The following is a 22,340-nucleotide window of genomic DNA, read 5'->3' on the forward strand; positions in this document are numbered from 1 at the left end:
CATCCACCATTTCACTACTGAAGGCCTCAGGGTGCTCTGTATCAGCGCTGTGGATCAGTTGTCGAAGGGTCCAAAACTATCCTAGCACATGATCACATTGTGGACTGTATAGTCGTTTACTCAGGCTGTCAAATCCAGATAAGCTTAAATTAAATCAGATCTTTTCATTTAATCTGGTAAAGGAAAAGAGGGTCTGAGGGCAGGTTTTAGATGACATCTTTTCTTTTTCTGCTGTGAATCATCATTTGGTATTTTTACACTTTTATAATTACATTTAAAAAACTATCTTTCTGACACAAGATCTCCAAGTGTAATTCTTTGTATTATACTTATACTCAAAGTATATTTGAGGAAAAGCTTTTTTTAAACAAAGTACATTCGTCAAAAACCTTCACCATTAATATGAATTAGTAACATGCAGAATGTATATGCTCGGCACCAATGCTAAAATATATTTGCTCACGAGATTTCTTGTGTCACACATAGTCCCATACATACTATACATTTATATAGAGATAGTTTCTCGACAAACTGTGTACTTTGTGTGGATCCAAGACAAGTAAATGCTACACACCTCATCACTCAGTCTATAAAAAATAATGATAAAAATTAACATATTTTTTAGTGGAATTACACAAAAATGTATAATTGTCAAAAAGGAAGTGTTTTAATCAATTTCTTTTTATTAAAGAACTAAAGTGTCTTTACATTTTTGACCAGTTACATCTTCCAGTGTTCAATTTACTTTATCTTTTATTGTACCTACTGTACAGTTGTTTATTTTGTTCAGCCTTATGATATCATTGCACATATCATCAGTATATCCCAGTGTATAACCTTAAAAATGCCATTTGTGCCCTTGAGCTGGACATTATTTAGTCCAGATGCCCATTCCCCTGTCACAGATAAAACTGTTTATGTCTTAGTGATTGGACCTGCGCTAAACTAACAGTGTGCCATGTTGGGACAACAGAAAGTGAGAACAAGGCATTGACACACTAGCGGTTTTAATACACTTGTCCTCGGGCCAGCTGGGGTGTGAGTGCGCTCTGTGGAGGTAGTGTGTGTGTGTGCGTTTGGGTTTTGACAGTTGTGACAACACTTGGATGTGCGAGCAGGTGTCAACAGCCAAGTGCTCTGCTGACTGCTGCACAACCGCACCAACAGAGACCCGTCAGTTTTGCCCCACGCCAAGGCGCTCTTTAGAAACGTTACCATGCCCGCTCCAAAATACACTCCCTCATCTCAGTATTGAGTGCAGGTAACTATTTCCACAATGTCAGCTGTCAAACCGCCTCTCACATGACAGCCTGCTCATTGGATGCAGTCTGTCAGAGCACCTGTGAGCTGTCAGTCAAAACCAACAGAAATGACTCTAATAGAAGCTATTGTAAGCCATTGTCTCTCATGGTTACAAGATGACACAGCATTTTTAAACAGATGAAAGGTGGTTTTTGAATAGAAGAGCTCAGTTGAAAGAAAATCAAGTAGTCAACAGCCACTCTTTAATTAAAAAGAGTTTTTACATTCTAATTAACAATAAAACTAAAACGCTGAGCTGTAAAACTACATTTCTAATACTTTCTTTTGAACTTATTCACAGTTAACATGTAACATGTTGACCACAAGCAATCAATTGACACTGATATATTGCTCTTGAAGAATGCTACATTTAGCTCTAATCCTAACTTTAACCCTTGCCCCTTTAATACTAGAGGACTTAGGTAGCTGGAGTGCACGAGTAACACGAGCTGCTGCAACAGGCTCTCACTACATTGGAGCCCTCTAGTATGTGTAGTTTTAAGCATAATTGTATGTCTTTAGACTTATATTTCTTCATAGAAATATAAAATTATCTTTTGAAAACAATAAGGAAAGGTCATTTTATGAACATGCTTTTCTTTCTCCTACTTTGTGTTCTGTTTTAATGTCAGAACTTTACACTAAAACTACAAAACGATAATTGAAATAGTTGTTGTGGTTCCTGTGCTTTCTGTATACTTTTTATGCACAGCAGTTGCCACATTTTCTTTTTATTATTTAAAATAAATACATATTTAAATATATTTATTTTCCTCTTAGTGGTGACTTGTGGTGTTAGCTGCTTTGACCAATAGAGGGCAGTAGCAGCTTAAAGACAGCTAATCAAGAGTGTTATTTGCAATCCAAATCATCTTTGACTTGGCATAGATGAAATAAGTGCCACTACACAAACTGAGGATGTAAAGTTATGTCCAACGTTTAGGTTTGCACCATAACAGATGGTAATAAAAGTGGATGCTGCACCGTAAAAGCAGGCAATAAAGACATCAATTTAGGTTGTGATTATATATTGTATCCTTAACAAGATGTAAAGCACTGGAGACAAGAGTTCTGATTATTTCAGGTGGGAGGTTGTCAGATACTCTTTGGTTTGTTTTTGTGGAGCCAGCAAGGCTGCCCTCAGGTCTGTGTGCAGCTGCATGTTTAGACACCAGGGGTCTCTCCACACTTCAACCTTCAACTGCTGTGACTCAAACCTTCCACAGACACACAAATCATGTCCTGCTGCTCAGAAAGCCTGTACTCAACTCATCAAGAAGTGGCACAGTGACCCTATAATGTCAAGAACTGCGATTGATGTTTGAGAGACTGATCTGCCCCCGTATGAGATGTAATATCACAGAGATGGAGCTGAAAGAGTGGCTCCCCTTTGAATTCTTGGCAGAGTTTATAGAATTACCAATACACCCCTGGTGCTATTAATTTTCCCCTTTGCTTTCCCCTTTCTCCTCTTAATTCTCTCCCCTTTTCAACCTCCTCCCTCTAACTCTCCGTCCCCTCTCCTCACTTCTTCTGTTTTATGTCCCCAAGAGATCTTCTAAGTGGAGCAGTTTGGACTAAAACTATGTCATTCAGTGACCTGATTCATTTTTCTGCCGTTTTTCATCATGCGGGTGATTCCCTCTATTGCACAATCACTACTGCTTGGCGTTCAGCAGCTGGAGTGTGAAGCACCATCTATTTTAATTCACATGATTAGTTGAGGCTGACAGGTTCCAGAAATCCCAATGAGCAATTGGTCTCCTTACTGTAATTTGTAAAAGATTAGGTCAGCTAAGAGAACAATAGACCCTGCACCCTGACAGCATGCTGAGGGTTAATTGTATTATACAGACAAGGACCAGTCTTTATTAGTGCTATCATCCCTTGAACTCACAATCTTTTCGTCAAGTCTTGTGGTTGAAGTTTCATTCTCTCTTTTATTGAGCTTCTAGACTCCAGATCTCCTCTAAGTGTTTGTCTCTTCTCTCTCAGTTCAATTAGTACAATTTTAACGATATACAGTAAACCCTCTGTACCTACTTAATGGTTTTCAGGTTGGTAGATGGCCAGAATGTTTCCCAACACACTGGACAAAACAGAGGGAGATACTGAAAGGCACCTTGTCTCACTTGGATGCCCAGGTGGGCATGCAAGCTATACACAGAAACCATCTAATAAACCTGTGTGGTTGTTTACCGCCGGTCCACCTTGACAGCCAGTTTAATTAAGATTTTATAAGGTAATTTCTGGTTATTGGTTTCTGTAGCACAATTTATAATGTTCTGGACTCAGCAGGGAGAACTCAGTGACTCAGGGTAGTGAGTTGTTGTTTACTGAAAAAAGCTTCACAAGATACACAAAAGCTTAATATGTATGCTTTAATTGTAGCAGTGCCATTTCAATGTGTCTATGACTGAATGTGCTGTAAGTGTAGATCCTTAAATAGAAGACTGTTCGCTGTGTAATTAAATTGAGATCATTTCCGACTATATATATATATGCAACTATATTTATATAACAAGAGAAAAGTTGAGAAATGTACAAATTTAGATAAAGAAAAGCTTTGATGAAGGAGTTAAAGGTGGCCAGATTGTATTTTTAAAGCCTTTAAAGTGAAGCAGACATGTGACAGCAACCAACTTGATAACTCCCAGATGGTAGGATATTCCAGCCCTGTGCAATCCTCTGTTACTCAAGACATTTACAACAACAACACTCAAAATTGGGGGGGGGGGGACCCTCAGATCCTTATTAGGGCTGCAACTAACAGTTATTTTCATTATTGATTAATCTGTTGATTATTTTCTCAATAAATCAATTTGTAGTTTTGTTTGTAAAATTTGGCAGTCACTGTTTCCCAAAGCCCAGGGGTGACGTCCTCAAATGTCTTCTTTTGTCCCGTCCAACAGTCCACAACTCGAAGATATTCAGTTTACTGTCAGAGAAGAGTTAATAAACCAGAAAATATTCCCATTTGAGAAGCTGGAATCTTAAAAAATAACTCAAAACGATTCATTGATTATCAAAATATTTGGCTATTAATTTTCTGTTGATCAATAGGGCTGAATTTCATCTGGATTTAAGGAGGATCAAACCAAGATTTAAAGAAAGTTTTGGTACAATAGAAATGTATGATAAACAGTGTTTTGATCCTGGTTTAAAGTTAATCCGGGTTGGTTCAATGCATCCTAAAACTGTAAAGTTGGGAGATATCAAATCCCTACTCTTTGCATACAGTCTGGAAGGCACCTGCTTTATACATAGGCATACACAAACCCCTCATGTGTGCACAATTAAGACACACACTAAATTCAGACCTTTAAGGCATGTATTTATAGCTCCCTCTCACCCTCTGTCTCACTGACAGAAACACAGCCATTCTCACACAGACACCGATAAATAAACACCTGCTTTATGGACCTCGAGGTCATTAAGCCGGTGAGGAAAGTGCAGACTGGCGGTCTAATTAATGCGCGTTTCTGTCTCCCTGAAAGGCCTTGTTATTCTCCCCCGGCTCTCACAGAGAGGCTAGACCGGCGTTTTGTCTGATGCTCTCAGGGCTTGTTAAAGAGGAACGGGCTGCCTGGGTTTCGTCCTGCCGTCTGCATCCGTCCACCAGGGGTTGAATAGAACATGAAAGGTTTAGTCAGGCTCAAGAGAGACCATTCAGCTGGGGGATGCTTCAGGCAGCAGAAACAGTATTTCACTGGAGGCTTATCTCGCTCTGTCAGTCATCTGTATAATGTCACTTGGTGGCAGTGTAATGGAAACAATGATACTGGCATGGCCCTGGCAGGGCTGTGAGCATAGCTGGCATCTTGTTTATATATCTGGGAATTTTATTTACCTGCTTCTAGTGCCATTTTTTCTAAAGCAAGGCCATTTGTGCATTTTCATTTGATAGTGTGTGATTTGATAGTCCTATATCTATATTACATTGGCTTTCTTTATAGCGGATTGTACTGATTGTACTGATGTTATCCATACATACATAATGACTTCACCCTCTTGTTCAGTTTTCTTACAAATGGCAGAGCCTCCGTGTAAGGTGCGCTGGGTTTTTGTAGTTCGTTGTACTTGTCTATCATTGTTTGATGGGAGTCCTTTGAGGTTACCAAGGCAACAGTTGAATCCAGCGTCATTTTGGCTGTACTTTCAATCACTCTCCCTTACTGCTGTTCCTGCGAATCCTCCAGCAGTGACCTTATAATTAGATTAGTCTTATTCAGGCTCACGACGACGGCGTATTGGAGACAAATTAATTCCTAACATTGATTAGTAGTTGAACAAAGAACACCGTGGAGTGACTTCAGTCCCTCCACACAGAGAGGGAAATCCTGTCATTGCTATAGACTTGGACGGTCGTTATTAAGGTTTTGTTTAAACAAGAGAGTGTCGGATGGGCATAATGGAAGGTGACAAAGGAAAAGTCTGGGAGCTCTGCCATGTTCAAGGTGGCCAAGGCCCAATCCATTAAAACAAAATACAGCACTTACACGTGGCTTCATATACCGAGAAGCCTCACTTTCAGCCAATGCAAAGGACATTTCCAGATATTTAAAGAAATATTCTTACATTTAGGAGGGTTTATAAGCCCTCCTGTTTATAAGGAAATTAAAGCCCAAACATCTGGTGCAATCATGGTACTTAAACAGGCAGAGGCACTGTTTTTCACTGAGCCAGAAACCGCTGTTGAAGCTGAGAGTTGGTGGTAAATCTCACAGGAGAAGAAACACCCCTGCTTCAACCGCAATCTCTAAACTGAAGTCGCCACCGGGTCACAACCCTGACGGCGTCTTCAGCTACAATCATCTCCAGGGCATTTAAGGCTTTTTCACTTTTTTATGAGTTAGGATTTACGTCCCCCTTGCTGCTCCCCCTCGATCGCCATTGTCCTGAGGAGGAGGGGTCACTGCGGATTTGTGCAGAAAGAAAACGGGCCACCTCTTAAACGGGGATCTCAATAAAATCAAGCACAGCCACTGCCTGCCGCCCACATGAACACTAACAGGTTCCATTTCATCGTTGGTATGTTCTGACCCTCGTGCTCTGCTCCCTGCACGCCAGTCTCTTTATTATGCTTCAGATTAACATAAAAAGAGCCTTTGTTGTGGTATTACTTATAATGAACTATTGTGCACAGGACCATTCTGGCCTTGTGTTATTTTTGTAGTATTCATTTTGGTGCTTTGGAGGATCAGTGAGCCATCCAAACAGTCTTATTCAATTTTATATTTGTGCATGTGTATTGGGAGTGGGCTTGATTGTGCAGCAGTGCGTACAATGTGCTAATGTGCCAGTGCTTATAATTAGCACAGAGATGTGAAAGGCTACTAGCAGCCCATAGTTTTCTTTTCATCAGTATCATATTGTCTGTTTGACAATTGTTGCTATTTAAACCACTCATCTCCTTTTGTCTTGTGTAACCCTAAAACTAACACAATCATCACATGGTTAGGATTTTACCATATGCCTGTGTGTTAGTAGCTTTGTCTTGTTTACAGTGTGTGGGTTTGTGTGTGTGTGTGTGCGCGCTTGTCAGTAACAGACCAGACGTGCGTAGGGGGGTGGGGGGGTCTGTGCCAGTAGTAAGTGCAAAGCCGCAGTGGAGCCCATCCCCTGCTTCCTCCCTGAGACGCCTTACTTGTAGCGAGGAGAGGAGCCGCAGCCCCTGGCCACTCCTTCCCCTTTTGCAATTGGAAGAGAGAGGCCACCTCCCTCCCCTGCCTCATTGGTATGCAGGCGATGCAGTGTGTGTATGAGGAGAGGGAAGAGAGAGAGAGAGAGAGGTAGCAGTCAGTGCAATGGGATAGAGGAGAGCGAGGAGGAGGAGGAGGAGAGTGAATGAGAGCTGCTGGATCTGCCTTGCCTGCGTGCCTGCTTGTCGTCTGCTGAAGCTGGGTTTACCGCCGCGCCACGCTGCACTGGCACAGAGCAGAGTCACGGCCCATTTGCACACCGTCCGCACACTCAGCACCAACACGGAGCCACACAGCACCGGTTCTTACTCCAGCGAGTACCACCAGCAAGGAAAACCCAGGACCGAGCTGACCAGGTTTTCTCCATCATCAAGGGGTACGCAGCAGCAACGAAGGGGCCTGACGCTACAATTTAGGCACCAGCTGCTACCTCAACCAAATCCCCCTCCACCTTATCCCATCCTTACCAACACCACCACCACTCCTCTCTTGCTCCTCCCTATGCCCTTGTCCTCGGCGGCTCCTCTCACCTCCCTGGCCAGTATATGGATAGAAGCTCCCTGTTTCAGCTCATACAAGAGCAGGTAAGCGAGCGAGCAGCGGCAGAGGTTTCTATGGTTACGGGCTCCTGGCCACCACACCGTCTATCCAGGGATTGAGACGTGGAGGCTGGGTTGAGAGCTGATGTTAGGACTGATAGCAGGGGCTGTTTGCACGGACAGAATGAGAGTGTGAGACAACACAACGGATGCGAGCATCATGGAGCCATGTGGGCCCCCGAGAGTGTGAGGTCAGATCATGAGCCCCAGCAGGAGGGGGGCCATCGTGTCATGGTTTATGGAAGGGAGAAATGGAGGGAGGAAGGGAGGGAGGGAGGTGCATCCAAATGAACGGATGGATGTATAGATGGATTGATTGTTGTGTTCTCTATTTGGAGAATGAGGCAAAAATCACAAGATAATGGTCAATTAACAAAGAGTTGTCATATAACTGCTGCAGGAGCATTTGCAGCAGTCGTACTGTACGTGCATGGATGTGTTTGTCTGTACCTGTAAATGTTATTCCTTGTGATTTTTCTCATCTTTTCTGCGTTTACCACATGCCCAGTCTTATCATCATGGGGTCACAAGAACAAAAGATTGCAAGATTATTCAGCTTTTCATTTCCAAGGGTCAGGTGATGAGGCACGTGAAGTCCAAGGATAGAAGCTGCTATTTGGTTTTAAACTTTTTCTTCTTTTACAGTCCAGCTGTTGAAGATGATTGCTTAGAAAAAACACAATGTTGTTGGCCATATTTAGGCTAGTGAAAAATGTTCCTCTTGACATCTGGTTCTCTAGCCAAACTGCTGTTTTTACCGTCCAATCAGATCTATGTTTGAATTTAGCTTTGGTCTACCATCTCCAAAATTAACACACTAAAATGGATTTGAAGGTAGATTCTACCCAGAAAGCATGTGTATATTTGGCTAGTGCGTCCTGAAGACATATGTGATATCATGTCTGGTATTTAACTCTAGGATGTCTAATGCGTCTTCTGTTTTTGATGGCCTATTGGGATTTGGGCTGATTGACAGACAGACTGGGCAATCATTTTGTCTAAGAGGGAGAGATTGATTATCTGCTGCAGGGTTTGGGGGGTTACGAGTGGCCCATCAGCAACACATTGATCAACAGACTCGAGAAGCCTCAGGGAGTCTGTGTGCGTCTGTGTGTGCACAGTTGCATTTTTATGAATGTGTGTGTGTTTTTATAACAAGTGGAGGAAGCCCGTGTGGGTTGAGTGAATTCCAGTGTGGTGAGAAGATGCTCTGTGGCCACACTGGTGAGTCATTTACTGTATAAGCACTTCAGTCATAACAACTACCTAGTGATACCTCAACAATACATATTCCTTCATGGACACATTTTAATGCAGAATCAAAGAGGCTGACTCATCTATGTCAATATCCATTTTCGATCTAGCAGGTCCTTCGGCTGGAGATGAAGCCAATATTTCCACACTGTAAACGGCTGGTTGTTTTATTGATCATGGGGTTTACTCTGCTTGTGTCAGTATGTTCATATAGACAGTTTGCAAGGCCACAGTTGAGCAGACTGCAGTCCTATTAAGCTAGAGTCTAGACAAAATCACTCACACCGGCTGACGACTCGCTTTTTCCACCTTTGAGTCTCCATGCGGCGGCCTTTGATTTGGAAAAGGTCTCTCTAATTAAATTAGAATGAAGTGAAATCTGCCAACACCTCTTGGACTAGGAACAGGCCAGCTTGTTTTCAACAAAGCCTGCTGCCTGCCTAAACACTGGCCACTTTTTTCTCATCTTTATCCAGGAAAATGTTTTGCAGAGCATGTCTGATTCTGGGTTTTTTTCAGCACTGCCCTGCCTCAGATTTATATTGTCACATGCATGTGAGGCTTCCCACAACGACCACAGTGTCCCTCCGGCCTCTAAGCAAACCCACAAGAGCAGCTGGAGGTCAAGTGCTTTGCTTAAGGGCATCTCAGGTGCAGTAAAGGAAGGGGATTACTCATTCACTTTAATTGTTTTCAGTTGTCTAGTGTCTTTAACCTGCAACCTTGCATTTTTTTTATCATTAAGATTTAAGTTACCGCTGGCCCACTAACCAGTATATCTAAACTTGAATGCTTTTGGGGATTACTGGAGTTCTATAAAATCAGCATGAGGTGTTTTGCCCCAAAAAAGACTGAGCATACCTAGTTTGTGTGAGTTCTGCAGGTCTAAAGGAGAAGGGATATTGCAGCCACATGAAAATGCTGCAGGGGGAGAGAAAGAAAAAGCAACAGTGGCAACATGAGTGAGTTTATTAGTCTTTGACTGCAGGAGGTTGCAATGCTGAGCTCAGGCTATTTCTAGCCCAGCTCACACATATGCTCATGATCAGAGCACGCACACACACAGAGACGCAGTTTCTCTGATAGTCTTTCTGTTGCAGTGCCACTGATAAGGCAACTTGATGGTCGGCAGCACTCAGCCACTAAAGTACGCTATCATTAGTCTGTGAATATCTCCCCGTTTACCATTCAGTTCTTATCTGGCTTATTTATATCTCTCCCATAAGGACCTGGGGTTCTGAATACTATTTTGACATATTTATGTCAAGCAGAAAGAATAAGGCTCTTACACGCTGTCCCCTTTCATCATTCTCTGATGCTAATTTGCATTGAGCTGTATTTGAAAAATGCCTCTGGCTGTTTGTGCTGTGTTTAAACACCAGGAAATGTGGTTAGATGATTGTTTGTGTCAAAGAAAATTCCTTGGATGTCTCTCTTCAGCAGTCTCCACTTGAGGAGAGAGTGGTTTAGATCTTACGGCAGTTCAACCATGGTGAAGTCTAAGTGTAATGATGGTAACAGCAGGGCAGAACATGCATTGTAATAATTACATAGTCAGTGGCCCAGTTGTTGGTGAACACCCGTGAGTCCTGTGGGCAGCAAAGACAATTCAAAGGGTTTTTTATCTGATGCCATGCAAATATGCTCTGCCCTGTAAATGCCACTGCCCTCTGCAGATACACTGCCCTGTTAAAGCTTGACGGTCTTGTTCACAGAGTCCAACGTAGTATCTGTAGTATTGGGTCTGTGCCACCGGGTTAGCACTGAGACTGGGAACAATACCAGCGCTCGTGCTGCATTCCCATTTTATTTACTAAGTACAGTTTATTTAACTACGAGAATGTAACTGTCAACCGCTATTACTTTTGGCATCATAAGTTGTAGCTTCAGCCCACAAATGTTCAGTTTGTAGAAAATCTTTCATGTTGTTGTGGTATGTTGCATTGCTTTCTACTGTACTATGAAAGTAACTACCTTTCGATTGATTTGCCTAATTGTTTATGAATATTTTATTCACCAAAATACTTCAATTTTGATTTAATTATATATCTTACCAGGTGGTAATTAATATTGAATTACATATAAACATGGATGCCTCAAGTCAGCTGGAGCCCTATTAGCACTATTCGAAAAAAAGTAAGTCCTAATTTAATTTGGGTAATCAAGTCTGTAGAAGGTAATAAGATTTAGGGACACTACTGACAATTAATCTGCCAATTATATTCTCGATTATAGTTAGGTTTATATAATGTCAGAAAATAATGAACAATGCCTTCAAATCGCTTGTTTTGTCGGATCAATGGCCCAATACCCACATAATTTCAATTTACTATCATAAGAAAACCGAAAGACTAATTGATCAATCAGCTGAGTTTCAGCTCTAATAAGATTACCTTTATTAGAAGAAAAACAAGAACAGCCTGATAAAACAAGTACAATTTTGCCATCTTGAATTGGCTGACAAAGTGAATGCATGAAAATTGTAACCATCTTCTTCATCGCTACTTCCTGCCCAATGTGCAGCATTAGCTACAACTGTCCTAGCGCTCCATCCAGAGGGCCTTGTCATTAGCTGTGTGACAGCCCTCTGCATGTAGGATGAAAAATTGGCTGTGCTTCAGCTCACTGACTGTAAGTCTGTCATGGCTGTGGTTATGTGGTTTGCCCCCTGAGCAGCAGGGATAGTTTTTGAGTCCCTGTGGAACAGACTGATAAGTCAGTCGTGGGCTTGGGTCAGTCAGAGTCGCTGCACTGAAGGTAATAGAGGTCTCGGGGGTTAACACTGAGATCATTCCCCCGCAGTCAGCATTCCACTCCTCTTTGCATTCCTCCTCCTCCTCATACCCATGTATACATTTCCATCCAATGTCTTATCCATCTCCTCCCACTTGCTCCTGAGCCAGCCTAGTTAGGTCACTCTCTCTGGTTTAACACCTCCACCTTCATCCATAATCTCCCACCACGCTTCCCTTTACAACTAAACCCTGCTGTCCTCTTAGTACCACCTCATTCTTATTTCATTGGTCTCTTTCCATCTGTTTTCTCTTTTTCCTTTCCTTCACAGGCATCTGTATCCTTCCCTGCTTTCATCGTCTCTTTCTCTCCCCCCTTTTGTGTCTTTCCTTTGCCACTCGAACGCCAATATGTCGGGAAAAAAGGGGGGGAAATGCAAGAAAGGGATGACACACAGGCGACTCGTAACCATGGCAACGCATGCAGCTTGTCAAAGTGTCGCCCTCACCAGTGTTGGATCGCTTCGATAACTGCTTCCCTCTGTGCTTTTTCCCTCCTCCTTTCAACCCTTTCTTCTCCCTCTCCCTCTCTCTCTCCATCTCTCTCACCCTCCCTCGTTCATGCGCGTCACCAGCCTGCCCAAGAAAAAAAAAAAACAGGCTCCTCTTGCCAACACTCATTCATCTCAGTGTACCTCATCACGCTAATTGATAACCCTAATTGGCTACAAGAGCCAATCCTCCACCTCCTTGTATCCTCGGCAGACAGTCTCCCCTGTGTAACGTTCTCCCTGAATAAGGTCAGACTATGAAGGGAATAGTATCTGTGCTCTATGACAGCTCAGCGTCAACACTTGGTTTGCGTAAATGTGCACAGCCATATACAGTGTGCTTCTGTGCCTGCGCTGTTGCTGCTGCTGTATGTGTAGTGATGTGCTGACATATGGAGGCTGACAGTAATCAGACGTCCCCAGTGTGGCTCTCTGTTCCCCCTGTCAGCCTGGGCTGAGCCAGGAGCACATTAGAATCTGATCTATCTCCCCTCTGTGGCAAGTGCATGCAGAGCACTGGAGTGTGTCACAGCCCTCTTATAGAATAGAGAAGAAGAGGACTCACTGCCAGACTGCTGGGCTCGGCAGACGCACAAAATAACAGACAGTGGCGTGGCATTTTTATTCTCTGTGTGTCTCCGTTTCATTTCTGTCTCCTCTCTGGTTTACTGGCTGTCTCTTTTCTTCTCGCCTCTTTCTGTACTCTTCTCATTCTTCCACTATTTCTTTAACTTCATCATTTTTCATTTTTTTCAATCCATCGACCACCCACCTTCTTCTCCCCTTTTGCACTTCATGCCTCTCTGCTGTCTTTTTTGCGCTTTCTTTCCTCCCTCTGTTCCCCACATGTCATCGTGGTGCCATACACATCACAAACACTGGCCATGTCTGTACCATTTTGCTCATCATGCCTCAAGGGAATAATGGGGCCGTGTTTTAGCGAACGTCCATGGAACACACAGTTAAGGGGATTATCTAAAAATAGACCTGGGCTTGTTTTCTTTCACGTCTTGGCTCATTTTCGTTCATGAATTTGGTTTTATGCGTGCGTCAGGCTGCTTTGAGATTGCTGGCTATCAGGCTGAGCCAATCAAGAGCTGAGTGTTAAAGTGTGTGTGGGAAAATGACCAAGAGCGAGATAGTCACGCATTCTATGGATGTTGGCCTTCATATGTAAACAGTCCCCACTTAAACAATGTGCATGAAGTCAAGAGTGCTATCAGCAAATGCCTTGGAGACAACAATGATTTTGTGTATAGAACCGTGGTTGATATTTTATATACTGTAGGTAAGGTTTTACTACTACTGAGAGTTGTGTTACTGTACAGCATCATAACTAACAAAATCCAAACCATCAAGAGCAAAGTAGGTATTTGGAATGGATACAACAACAAACAACAGCTAATCCCATCACCAAAATCACTAACCTCTTGATATCCCAGGGAAAGTTCCCAGGAGCCTGGAAGTCTGCTATTGTTACTCCAATTTTCAAATCTGGCAATCCCCATTCTACCAGTAATTACAGGCCCATCAGCATCCTACCTATAATGTCTAAGGTTGCAGAGAAATGGGTAGCTGAACAAATCATACACCACCTGAATAACTCCTTTCCCCTATACCCAATGCAATTTGGCTTCAGAGCCAACCACTCAACAGAGACAGCCCATTGCTTCTTCTTAGAAAAAATCAAATCACTGTTGGATAAAGGTGGTGTTGTTGATGCTGTGTTTCTTGATCTCAGGAAAGCATTTGATACTGTGAATGACAGAGTTCTTCTAAGTTTGAATTTTTCTGTTCATGCCCTTAAATGAGTAGAATCATACTTCTCAAACCGATCTCGATCTATTCGAATACATAACCATTGATCAGATGCCCTTTGTTTGTCCACTGGTGTCCCACAAGGATCCATACTGGGCCCACTCTTATTTAGTTTACATATAAAAATCTTGACATCTGTGTGTCCTGAGGTTGATATCCAAATGTATGCTGACAACACTGTATTGTATATACGTGGTAGCATGAGTTGCTGCCAAACTCACAAACTCCAATGGTCAATGTTACAACATGGCTCAATCAGTAATGTCTGTAACTAAATGCGTCTAAAACTCTTGTTATATTCTTCACCAAGACATATGACACTACTGTAGAACCAGATGTTTTTGTGTTGGGAGAAAAGTTACAGGTTGTAAAAGAATTAAAATACCTTGGAATTCTGATAGACTCCAACCTCAACTTCAGGGCACAGGTTAAAAAAAAGTCTGTAAATGGATCAAATTCAGATTCATAAGAAATTACATGACCATTGAAGTGGCAAGATATACATGCACTCAATGATTTTCTCTCACATGACTTACTGTTTGACAAGCTAGTCACAGGCTAATCACACTACATTGAAACCACTAGTCTTGTGTAAACAGACACTTAAAACTCTCGACAAAAAAAACAAAATCATTTCCACCGTTGTGTAATTTTAAGGAAATATAACCTCCTAAACTGGGAAAATTTGATTAAGCATGTAAATGCCTCCCCACTCAGAGATTTTGTTAGCATAAGAACAAACTCATATTGGATCACGAGAGGAGTTACAAGAGGGGACTGCATTATTCCACTTAGGAGAAGTGCCTTTAGTCAGTCTGCCTTTTCTTTCCGAGCCTCACAAGAGTGGAGCTCTATTCTAACACATATCAGAAAACTCAACACATACCAGTCATTTAGTTCTCATTTAAAACAATGGCTCATTGATTGTCAAATCTGTCGGCACAAAAAAACACTTCCTTTCTGCTGCTGCCAGAAACACTTCCAGTCTGTCTGTGAACTTGTCTCATGTTTCTCCAACTACTGTACTTGCATGTGTTGTCCATTGTGGTTTGTGTTTCTTGTGTAGCTCTCAGTATGATTCATGTGTTGTTTCGCATGTACTGTATGTGTTGCTTGCTTCATGATCAGTGGGCCTCTGTATCGCCTGTTTGATTCAACTGTTGATTAGATGAGCTCATAGGACTTGGTTTTACAGTCCCATGTTGTAATTGGCAATCAAAAAGCTTCACTGGGGTCATCAGGTGGGCACCCTCCTTCCTTAGTGTTTTGTTGATAGGCCCACGCAGCAACAGAACTTCAGGAGGATCAATCGAGTCCAGGTTTCTTCTGTCAACGATTCAGTCCTTTTTATGTGGACTGTAAATCAGCAGCAACAGAACTTCTGGAGGATCAGTTGAGTCCAGGTTTCTTCTGCCAATGATTCAGTCCTCTTTAAGTAGACTGTAAATCATAACTAGTGGTAACCGAACTTCAGGAGAATTAATTGAGTCCAGGTTTCTTCTGTCAATGATTCAGTCCTGTTTATTCAGACTGTAAATCATAACCTGCATCAACAGGACCTCAGCAGGATCAGTCGAGTCCAAGTTTCTTCTGTCAATTATTCAGCCCTGTTTATGTGGACTGTAAATCATAACCAGCAGAAGAACAATTGGTGGTAACTGGTAATGGCAACTAATATCCTCACATTGCTCCCCATAAAAACGGATCAATTTGTCAGCTGTATGCGAATCCTCTTACCATCCTTTACCATTTCAGTTTCCCTTCTTGCAAAGTGACTGGGTTTGCAATACCATGAGGAGGCCATTTTCACCTGTACACGAATATGGGTCACTTCAATGTTGAGCTCATAGGACTTGGTTTTACAGTCCCATGTTGTAATTGGCAATCATTCCTTGAGTGGGGGTAGGGGTAAATGCTTCACTGGGTTCATCAGACGCCCTCCTTTTTTAGTGTTTTGTTGATAGGCCCACTTTACCTCCAAAGGGCTCAACTGTGACACCTGGCATCCTAGGTGCACTCCCCTCTGCTTTTATCCCTCCTGCTGGCTGATGGTCATCTTGCCAACCAGTTCTTGTCCTTTCTTTTCAGCCAGAGCCACTTGCTGCTTCACTAGGCAGCCTCTGCAAGTGACTTGGTAGCCTTTCAGAGGGCCTGTCCTTCGACTCCCATCCCTTTCAGCATCCTGGGGGTTGACATGGCCACAAAACTCCTGCAGCAGACCTCCACAGGGAGTACCTGTGTTCTCCAGCCTTTTTGTTATGCTTCAGTTGCTAGATCGGAGTCCTTCAGCTTTTTGCGTTTGTATGCTTTACCAATTGCATCCTCCCATTACACCCTCAGTTCTATGATGAACAGGGCCTTTTGTGAGGCTGACCACAGGATCAGATCTGGCCTGAGACTGGATGTAATGATCTCTGGTGGAAAGGTGAGCTTCTGGTCTGTATAGACCTTCATCTTCTAATCCCATGCTGTATTCAGTAGGCTTGATTCTTTTTTTGCAGTTGACCTCTTTGTTACCTTTCCTGCTGGTACAAAGACCATAGTGTTTGAGAAGCCTGGGGTTGGGGGAGAGAGGGCATTGTTGTTAGTCCTCCTTTCTTCCAGCACCAGTGCCAGTTGCCGAAGGACCTGGTTGTGCCTCCAGGTGTAGCATCCTTGGGTGAGGCTGGTCTTGCAGCCAGTGAGTATGTGCCGTAGGGTTGCTGGTGTTTGGCAAAGGGGACATGATGGGTCTTCCCCAAGCCACTGATTCAGGTTCTTGGGACTTGGAAGAACATTGTAGATGGCTCTGATGATGAAGCTGAATCTTCCTTCTTCCATTTCCCAAAGATCCTTCCAGGCAAGCTTCCGGTGTTCAAGCCCTCTCCTCTGGGCTCTTCTTCTCTTCTGCTCTGTGCCATATGAGTCTACTTGTGCCTAGCCCAAAGTCGCCTCTTCCATGCTGCACTTGGCCCACAATATCTCCATGCCTGAGAGTGGATTTCGCCTGTGGAACCGCCTCAGATGGGATCCACTTTTTGCCTGCTGCCACTCTGGGAGCTGCCACCTGTATTGTGGCGACCTGAGTTTCTATCAGGGTCATGTCCAGCCTTATCTTGGAGCATTTGAACTCTTCAATAAGGCTAGTGATAGGCAGTTCCAGAGCCCCGTTCCCATACAAGCCAATATTGCTGAAGCATCGCGGGAGTCCAAGCCATTTCTTGGTGTATGTACTGATTGAATGTACTGTTCTCTCCAGTTTTTCGACTTGGGTGATGGGAACCTCATAGATCCTCAGAGGCCACATCAGACAGGGGAGCAATCCAAACTACAGGCACCAAAGTTTTAACTTACCTGGAAGTAGGGTCTTGTCTATGTTAGCAAGGCCTTTGATGGTTTCTTCCTTCAGTACCACCGCCCTAAGCTCTTCACTTGCATCTCCGATACTCTTGGTATGGGTGTTCTGTCAATGTTGAACCTCTGGTCTTTGAGCTTGCCCTTGATTATAGAAATGGTCTTGGACTTGCTGGATTTAATCTTCATCCATTCCCATTTTATATTGGAATGAAGTTTTTCCAGGAGTCGCTTTGTACTTGTGATGGTTATGGTCAGAGTGGTCATGTCAACCATATAGGCGCGGATGGAAGGTAGTCGTTGTCCAGATAGCAGGCATTCTCCTCCTACCACCCATTTGGATCCTCTGACGATCAGTTCCATGACCATGTAAAGGCTAGTGGGTAGATGGTGCATTCTGTCATTATTCCTCTTTCCAGGGATTGCCATGACGTGATGTACTCTGATGTTGTGAGGCAAAACTGCAGATCTTGAAAATAGATTCTGTTTGCAGGACGTTCATTCCCTCCCTCCCCTCCATTGAACCTTTCCTACATTGCTTCCTCAAGTCCCTTCTCTCCTTGACTAGGCGTTTGATTTCTTGTTGCCTTCTGGACTTGGGTGATGTTGTTTTATTCCTCCTTGGCTCTCTTGGGTCCCTTGGGACCCTTTCTACCCCATGTTCATAAATCAGATCGCTCATCCTCTCCAGCTTCTTCATTGCTTTTCCTTGAAGTCCTTCCAGGATCTTGCTCATATCTGCATTGACAATTTCCCACTCTTTTTTGCTGCAGGACTTTGGCCACTTCACATATGGCCTGTGTACTTGGATCTTCTTCTTCATCACGTGTTGTGTCTGGATTAGTTCCAGGTTCTCAGATGTTGTTGATGGCAACCAGCGTATTAGGCACATTACCACCACCTTCTGCTCCAGAGTGTGGACCAGAGATTAAATCCTACACATTAATCCTGTCTGTCTAATGAACTCAATAAAAACTCTACTGCTCCACCCACTTGGCAGGTTCATAGAAGTTTTGATGCTGAGCTGCTGAATCCAGTCTTCCTAAATTCTTCCTTCAGATATTGTCTTTCTTGATCATACTTAGCACAATCTATGCTTGCATGCATAATAGCCTACTTAGCCAGATGGAAAAAAAAATATGTGCATATATCGGTATTGGCATCGGCAATCGGGCACAATGAGTTGGAAATATCGGCATATCGGATATCGGCAAAAAATCCAATATCGTGCATCCCTAATTGTGAGTTGTGTCCTGCTGCTGAGCTTCACTTGACTGACTTGACCCTTCTCTCAGGAGATACTGGTCAATGCAAGGTCCCAGTCTCAGGCATTTCATCCGGCCTTGGTGTATTTTTAGGTCTCAGATAGATGTTACCTTGGACCAGCCACAGCTACATGTTCGGAGCTCATGTCCAGCAGCTGTTGCTTTTGTGCCAATAGCTGCTGGACACAGCATTAATAACTGCTTAACACTGCGTTTTAATATTGTCCTGTTGTGTGCTTCATGTACTATATGCTTTTGTAGGCTACTGCCTGCATGTGTCAACTAAAGACTCTATTATGGACATTCTCACTGATACATGCAGCTGTTTCCCGACCCACTAATCTTCCCTGACCCTTGTCTGTCTGCTGCTTACTGATGTCCTGTGCATTTTCTTGCTCTCTTGCTGCTGCTGTTTTGCTTTGCCTGTTTGTCTTACTGCTTGTGTATGCTACTCTTGTTCTGTTGTTGTCTTGCCTGATGCTGTTGTCTGCTAGCTACCTGCCTGATGCTTGTGTGCTAGACTGTTGACTGATGTGTGGTGCTGTCTTTTTAAATTTTGACATTTCTTTTTCGCCCCTACCCTCTTCCCTTAAGAGGCGTTGCCTTTTGCCAAGCTGCCATTGTAAATAAGAATTTGTTCTTAATGACTTGCCTGGGTAAATAAAGGTTAAATAAATAAATAAATAAATAAACTAATATTTGCTTAACGCTGCTTAATGTTGTCCTGTTGCTTGCCTCATGTTTTATATGCTTCTTTAGATACTGCCTACTTGCTTCAATGTTTTCACATCATTTTAGCTGTATTAACATTATCAGTGTTTTACCATCAGTTGCTGCTTGCACCCTATGTCAATAATTGTGTTTTATCTTTACCTTTTTTTGTTTTGTTCTTTTACTTTTAGGGAGCCTATTGTAACATCTGGCCAGGGACTACAGATGAAAACTAGCCTTTTGGCTAATTTTGGCATATTTACAGCAATGTTCATTAATATGCACTGTCCCTGTAAAAGTCCTGAGTCAAGCATCATCAAAACTAGCCCATTAGTTCCTGCCTCCACTGCGTCCTCCCAGGTGAATAAACACATGTTCATGGGAGTAAAAAAAGCAGATTAAATGGAATTAAAGGGATGCTTGTGTTCAGCTAAATGGCTGTAAAAACTCCTGGAAACAGTGTCGGGAGGGGGAAGTAAATCACATACAGTAAACATTTTGAGAAGAGGACACATGCACGTATGCACACACTCTCACACCAGTGGATTCTCTGATTGATCTTCTTTGCTCCTTAGTTGAGCAGCAGAGCTTTAAGCTTTGAGCCTCCTGCAGTAGAGACCGACACGGCGCAGCAGAATTTAATGCCGCCCTCTTCATGCAGCCAGCGAAATGCCTTTGTCTAACCATGTCAGAGTAGGCTGGGTCCAGACTAAGGCAGCCTAGATGGGATTCTTCTCGTGGACTCATGACATGGGCAGCGATGATCCAGCACAAATGACTCCACACTGACGCAACATTTGAAAGCTCACTCCTCCCTGGGGCAACAAGAGGCTGTTGGTTTACTATCTGAAACCTAATGAGGCTGTGTTAGCATTCAGGAAACAGTAAAATGAGAAGCAGCAAGGGCTCTTCCCATGTGGTCTCTTTGTACTGCTCCGGTTTGTCCTCAGGCACATTTTCACAAACACAGTCAGATGCACTAAGGAGAGCTGGCATGAGAAATTAACGCTCCATTGGAGAGCAATTGAACTGCATTTAGGTAAGGGAAGAAAATCAAGTAATAAGTACGTGAGCCTGCTGCCCAAAAAAACCACATTACATAAACCAAGCATAGATGCACACCCTATATTTTATAAGCCATTTTTAACCAGGCGCTATTTTAGACAACTACACTCAGCTATTTTTATGACACTCTCTCGCTTAAATCAATTACGAGGAGCAGCGCTGGCATACAAGCATCAGCAGTAATAACCCATGGGGTTGTGGGTCTCAGTGAGTGAGTGGTGATTATAAAAAACACACTGACTGGGAGCAAATGTGACTGAGGACAGATTCACATAGTCAAATGAAGCATCCACTCAGAAACAAAGACTGAAAAGTCAACCTCATTTAATGCTAAGGGATTTTTTTCAGGGAAGCTGCAGGTCACTGCATATTAGATTGACATGCCTGCCTGTCTTCTCTTGCAGCTCCCGACAACAACAACAACCATCCTGCTGTTTTCTTTGACAGACCTGCTCCTTTAATGAGGTTGAATGGGGCTGTTTCTTAAGGCAGGTCTAATTCTTTCAAAGGCATCATAGATGCAACACAGCTTAATTAATACTGGTTTCACTGTTTGAGCTTATACCTTCAGCCCCATAGCTCTCGTTTGTGTATCTTTTGTGTCTCAGCTGTCTATGAACTTCTCCCCCTCAGGGCAAACTGATATTTTATCTCTGCAGTGCTGCTTATTATTATAAAACAGAAACATCTTCATTATAACTGTTACCGTGCAGTTTTTTTTTCCCAATGGTTTGAGAGTGGGCTATTGTTTTTCCAGCTGGACCCAGAAAACACCGGTTTCATCGCAGTGGAGAACTTCACCAGCTTGGTGGAGCACCATGAGCTGCAGCTGGACCCGTCCAAGCTGGACATGCTGTTAGCTCTGGTCCAGAGCAATGAAGAGGGACAGGTGTGCTACCAGGAGCTCATCGAGCTGGTGAGTGGAGACCAGATGCACGTACACAGATAGCAATGCAGAGCGAGTTAAATATGGCATTTCATGTCCTGCAGCACAAACGCAAATGTTCACACATATACACACACTTTTGTTGGGTTTCAGAAAGGTTACAGAATTGATTCAGACAGAGCCAGCAGGCTTTGCCGGTGTGAAAATTGACTCAGCCATTCAGGTCGTTGTCCTGCAAAAGGAGGATCAATCTTTCCAGTTAATGTGTCGGTAAATCCAGACACTTAACCTCACAAACCGTGCACAGCAAGTACTAGAAAACACCCACACAAAGCTGACAACATTGAAGCAATAAATTGTATTTATCATAACTGATACTATATGCAAACACAATCATATTTCACTATGAAGAAGTTTATATGGTGTTGCGGCATGAAGCTGTATTTATACTGTACAACACACCTCACTGGCCTACTTTAATAAAGCAATTCTATATGTTTCAATAATAATAATCTCCATACTATTATATTCTCTTAACTACAGCTGCAGATGTCTTGTTTTGCCACTGCTTTGAATGTGAAGCCAGGCTCCTTTAATTCATTCCCTGCCTCTTCGCCTATCTGCATTCACAATTGTATTCCTATTAGAAATTCATGTAGTGCTTTATATGTGAAAGGCTGATTCTCTCTGTGCACGTAGATGAGCACCTGCCTTCAGCTCCTGGCGCCGTACGGTTGTAAGCGCCGTGATTAATGCAACGCAATGCAATTCCTGGCATATTTTCACTTCCTTAAGCTTATTGCTCCTCTGTTACTTTCCCTCTCTATTTATCTGTGTCCCCTTCTCTCTATCTCTTCCTCTCCCTTCGTGTTGTGCCACCCATGATTTGTAATGAAGGCCACACGAGGCCACTCAATTCGGAGCAGGTCCCATTTCTGAGGCCTCTGCTGGTAGAAAGAGAAATCACTGTTGAGGTTCTTCTTCCACAGTGCAGCCCTCCTTCTTGGAAGTATACAGCTCTCTTCCTCTGCCATTCTTGAAGTGTTGTTTTTTTATGCATTCTCATCTCCAACCCTCTCCTACTCAACCTATGTAATATCACCCCCCCTTTTATTTTGAACC

General features: G+C 43.0%; 1 protein-coding gene across 8 annotated transcripts in view; it reads left to right on the plus strand.

The window, feature by feature from the left end:
• Positions 1 to 22,340, plus strand: part of rhbdl1 (rhomboid, veinlet-like 1 (Drosophila)) — a 57,078-nt gene that overhangs the window by 5,396 nt on the left and 29,342 nt on the right. For 2 of the 8 annotated variants that reach the window (XM_042398169.1, XM_042398167.1), the window contains exons 2-3: positions 20,737 to 20,820; positions 21,090 to 21,248. In XM_042398169.1, coding sequence (XP_042254103.1) covers positions 20,803 to 20,820; positions 21,090 to 21,248 — 177 coding nt within the window. In that variant the 5' untranslated portion in view covers positions 20,737 to 20,802. Of the gene's footprint in view, positions 1 to 3,359; positions 3,447 to 6,985; positions 7,589 to 19,458; positions 19,628 to 20,736; positions 20,821 to 21,089; positions 21,249 to 22,340 lie in introns of those variants that run through there. The other 6 variants (XM_042398164.1, XM_042398171.1, XM_042398170.1 and 3 more) reach the window with 5 other exon arrangements.

Source organism: Thunnus maccoyii, chromosome 20 (genome assembly GCF_910596095.1).
Source record: "Thunnus maccoyii chromosome 20, fThuMac1.1, whole genome shotgun sequence".
Lineage (NCBI taxonomy): Eukaryota > Metazoa > Chordata > Actinopteri > Scombriformes > Scombridae > Thunnus > Thunnus maccoyii.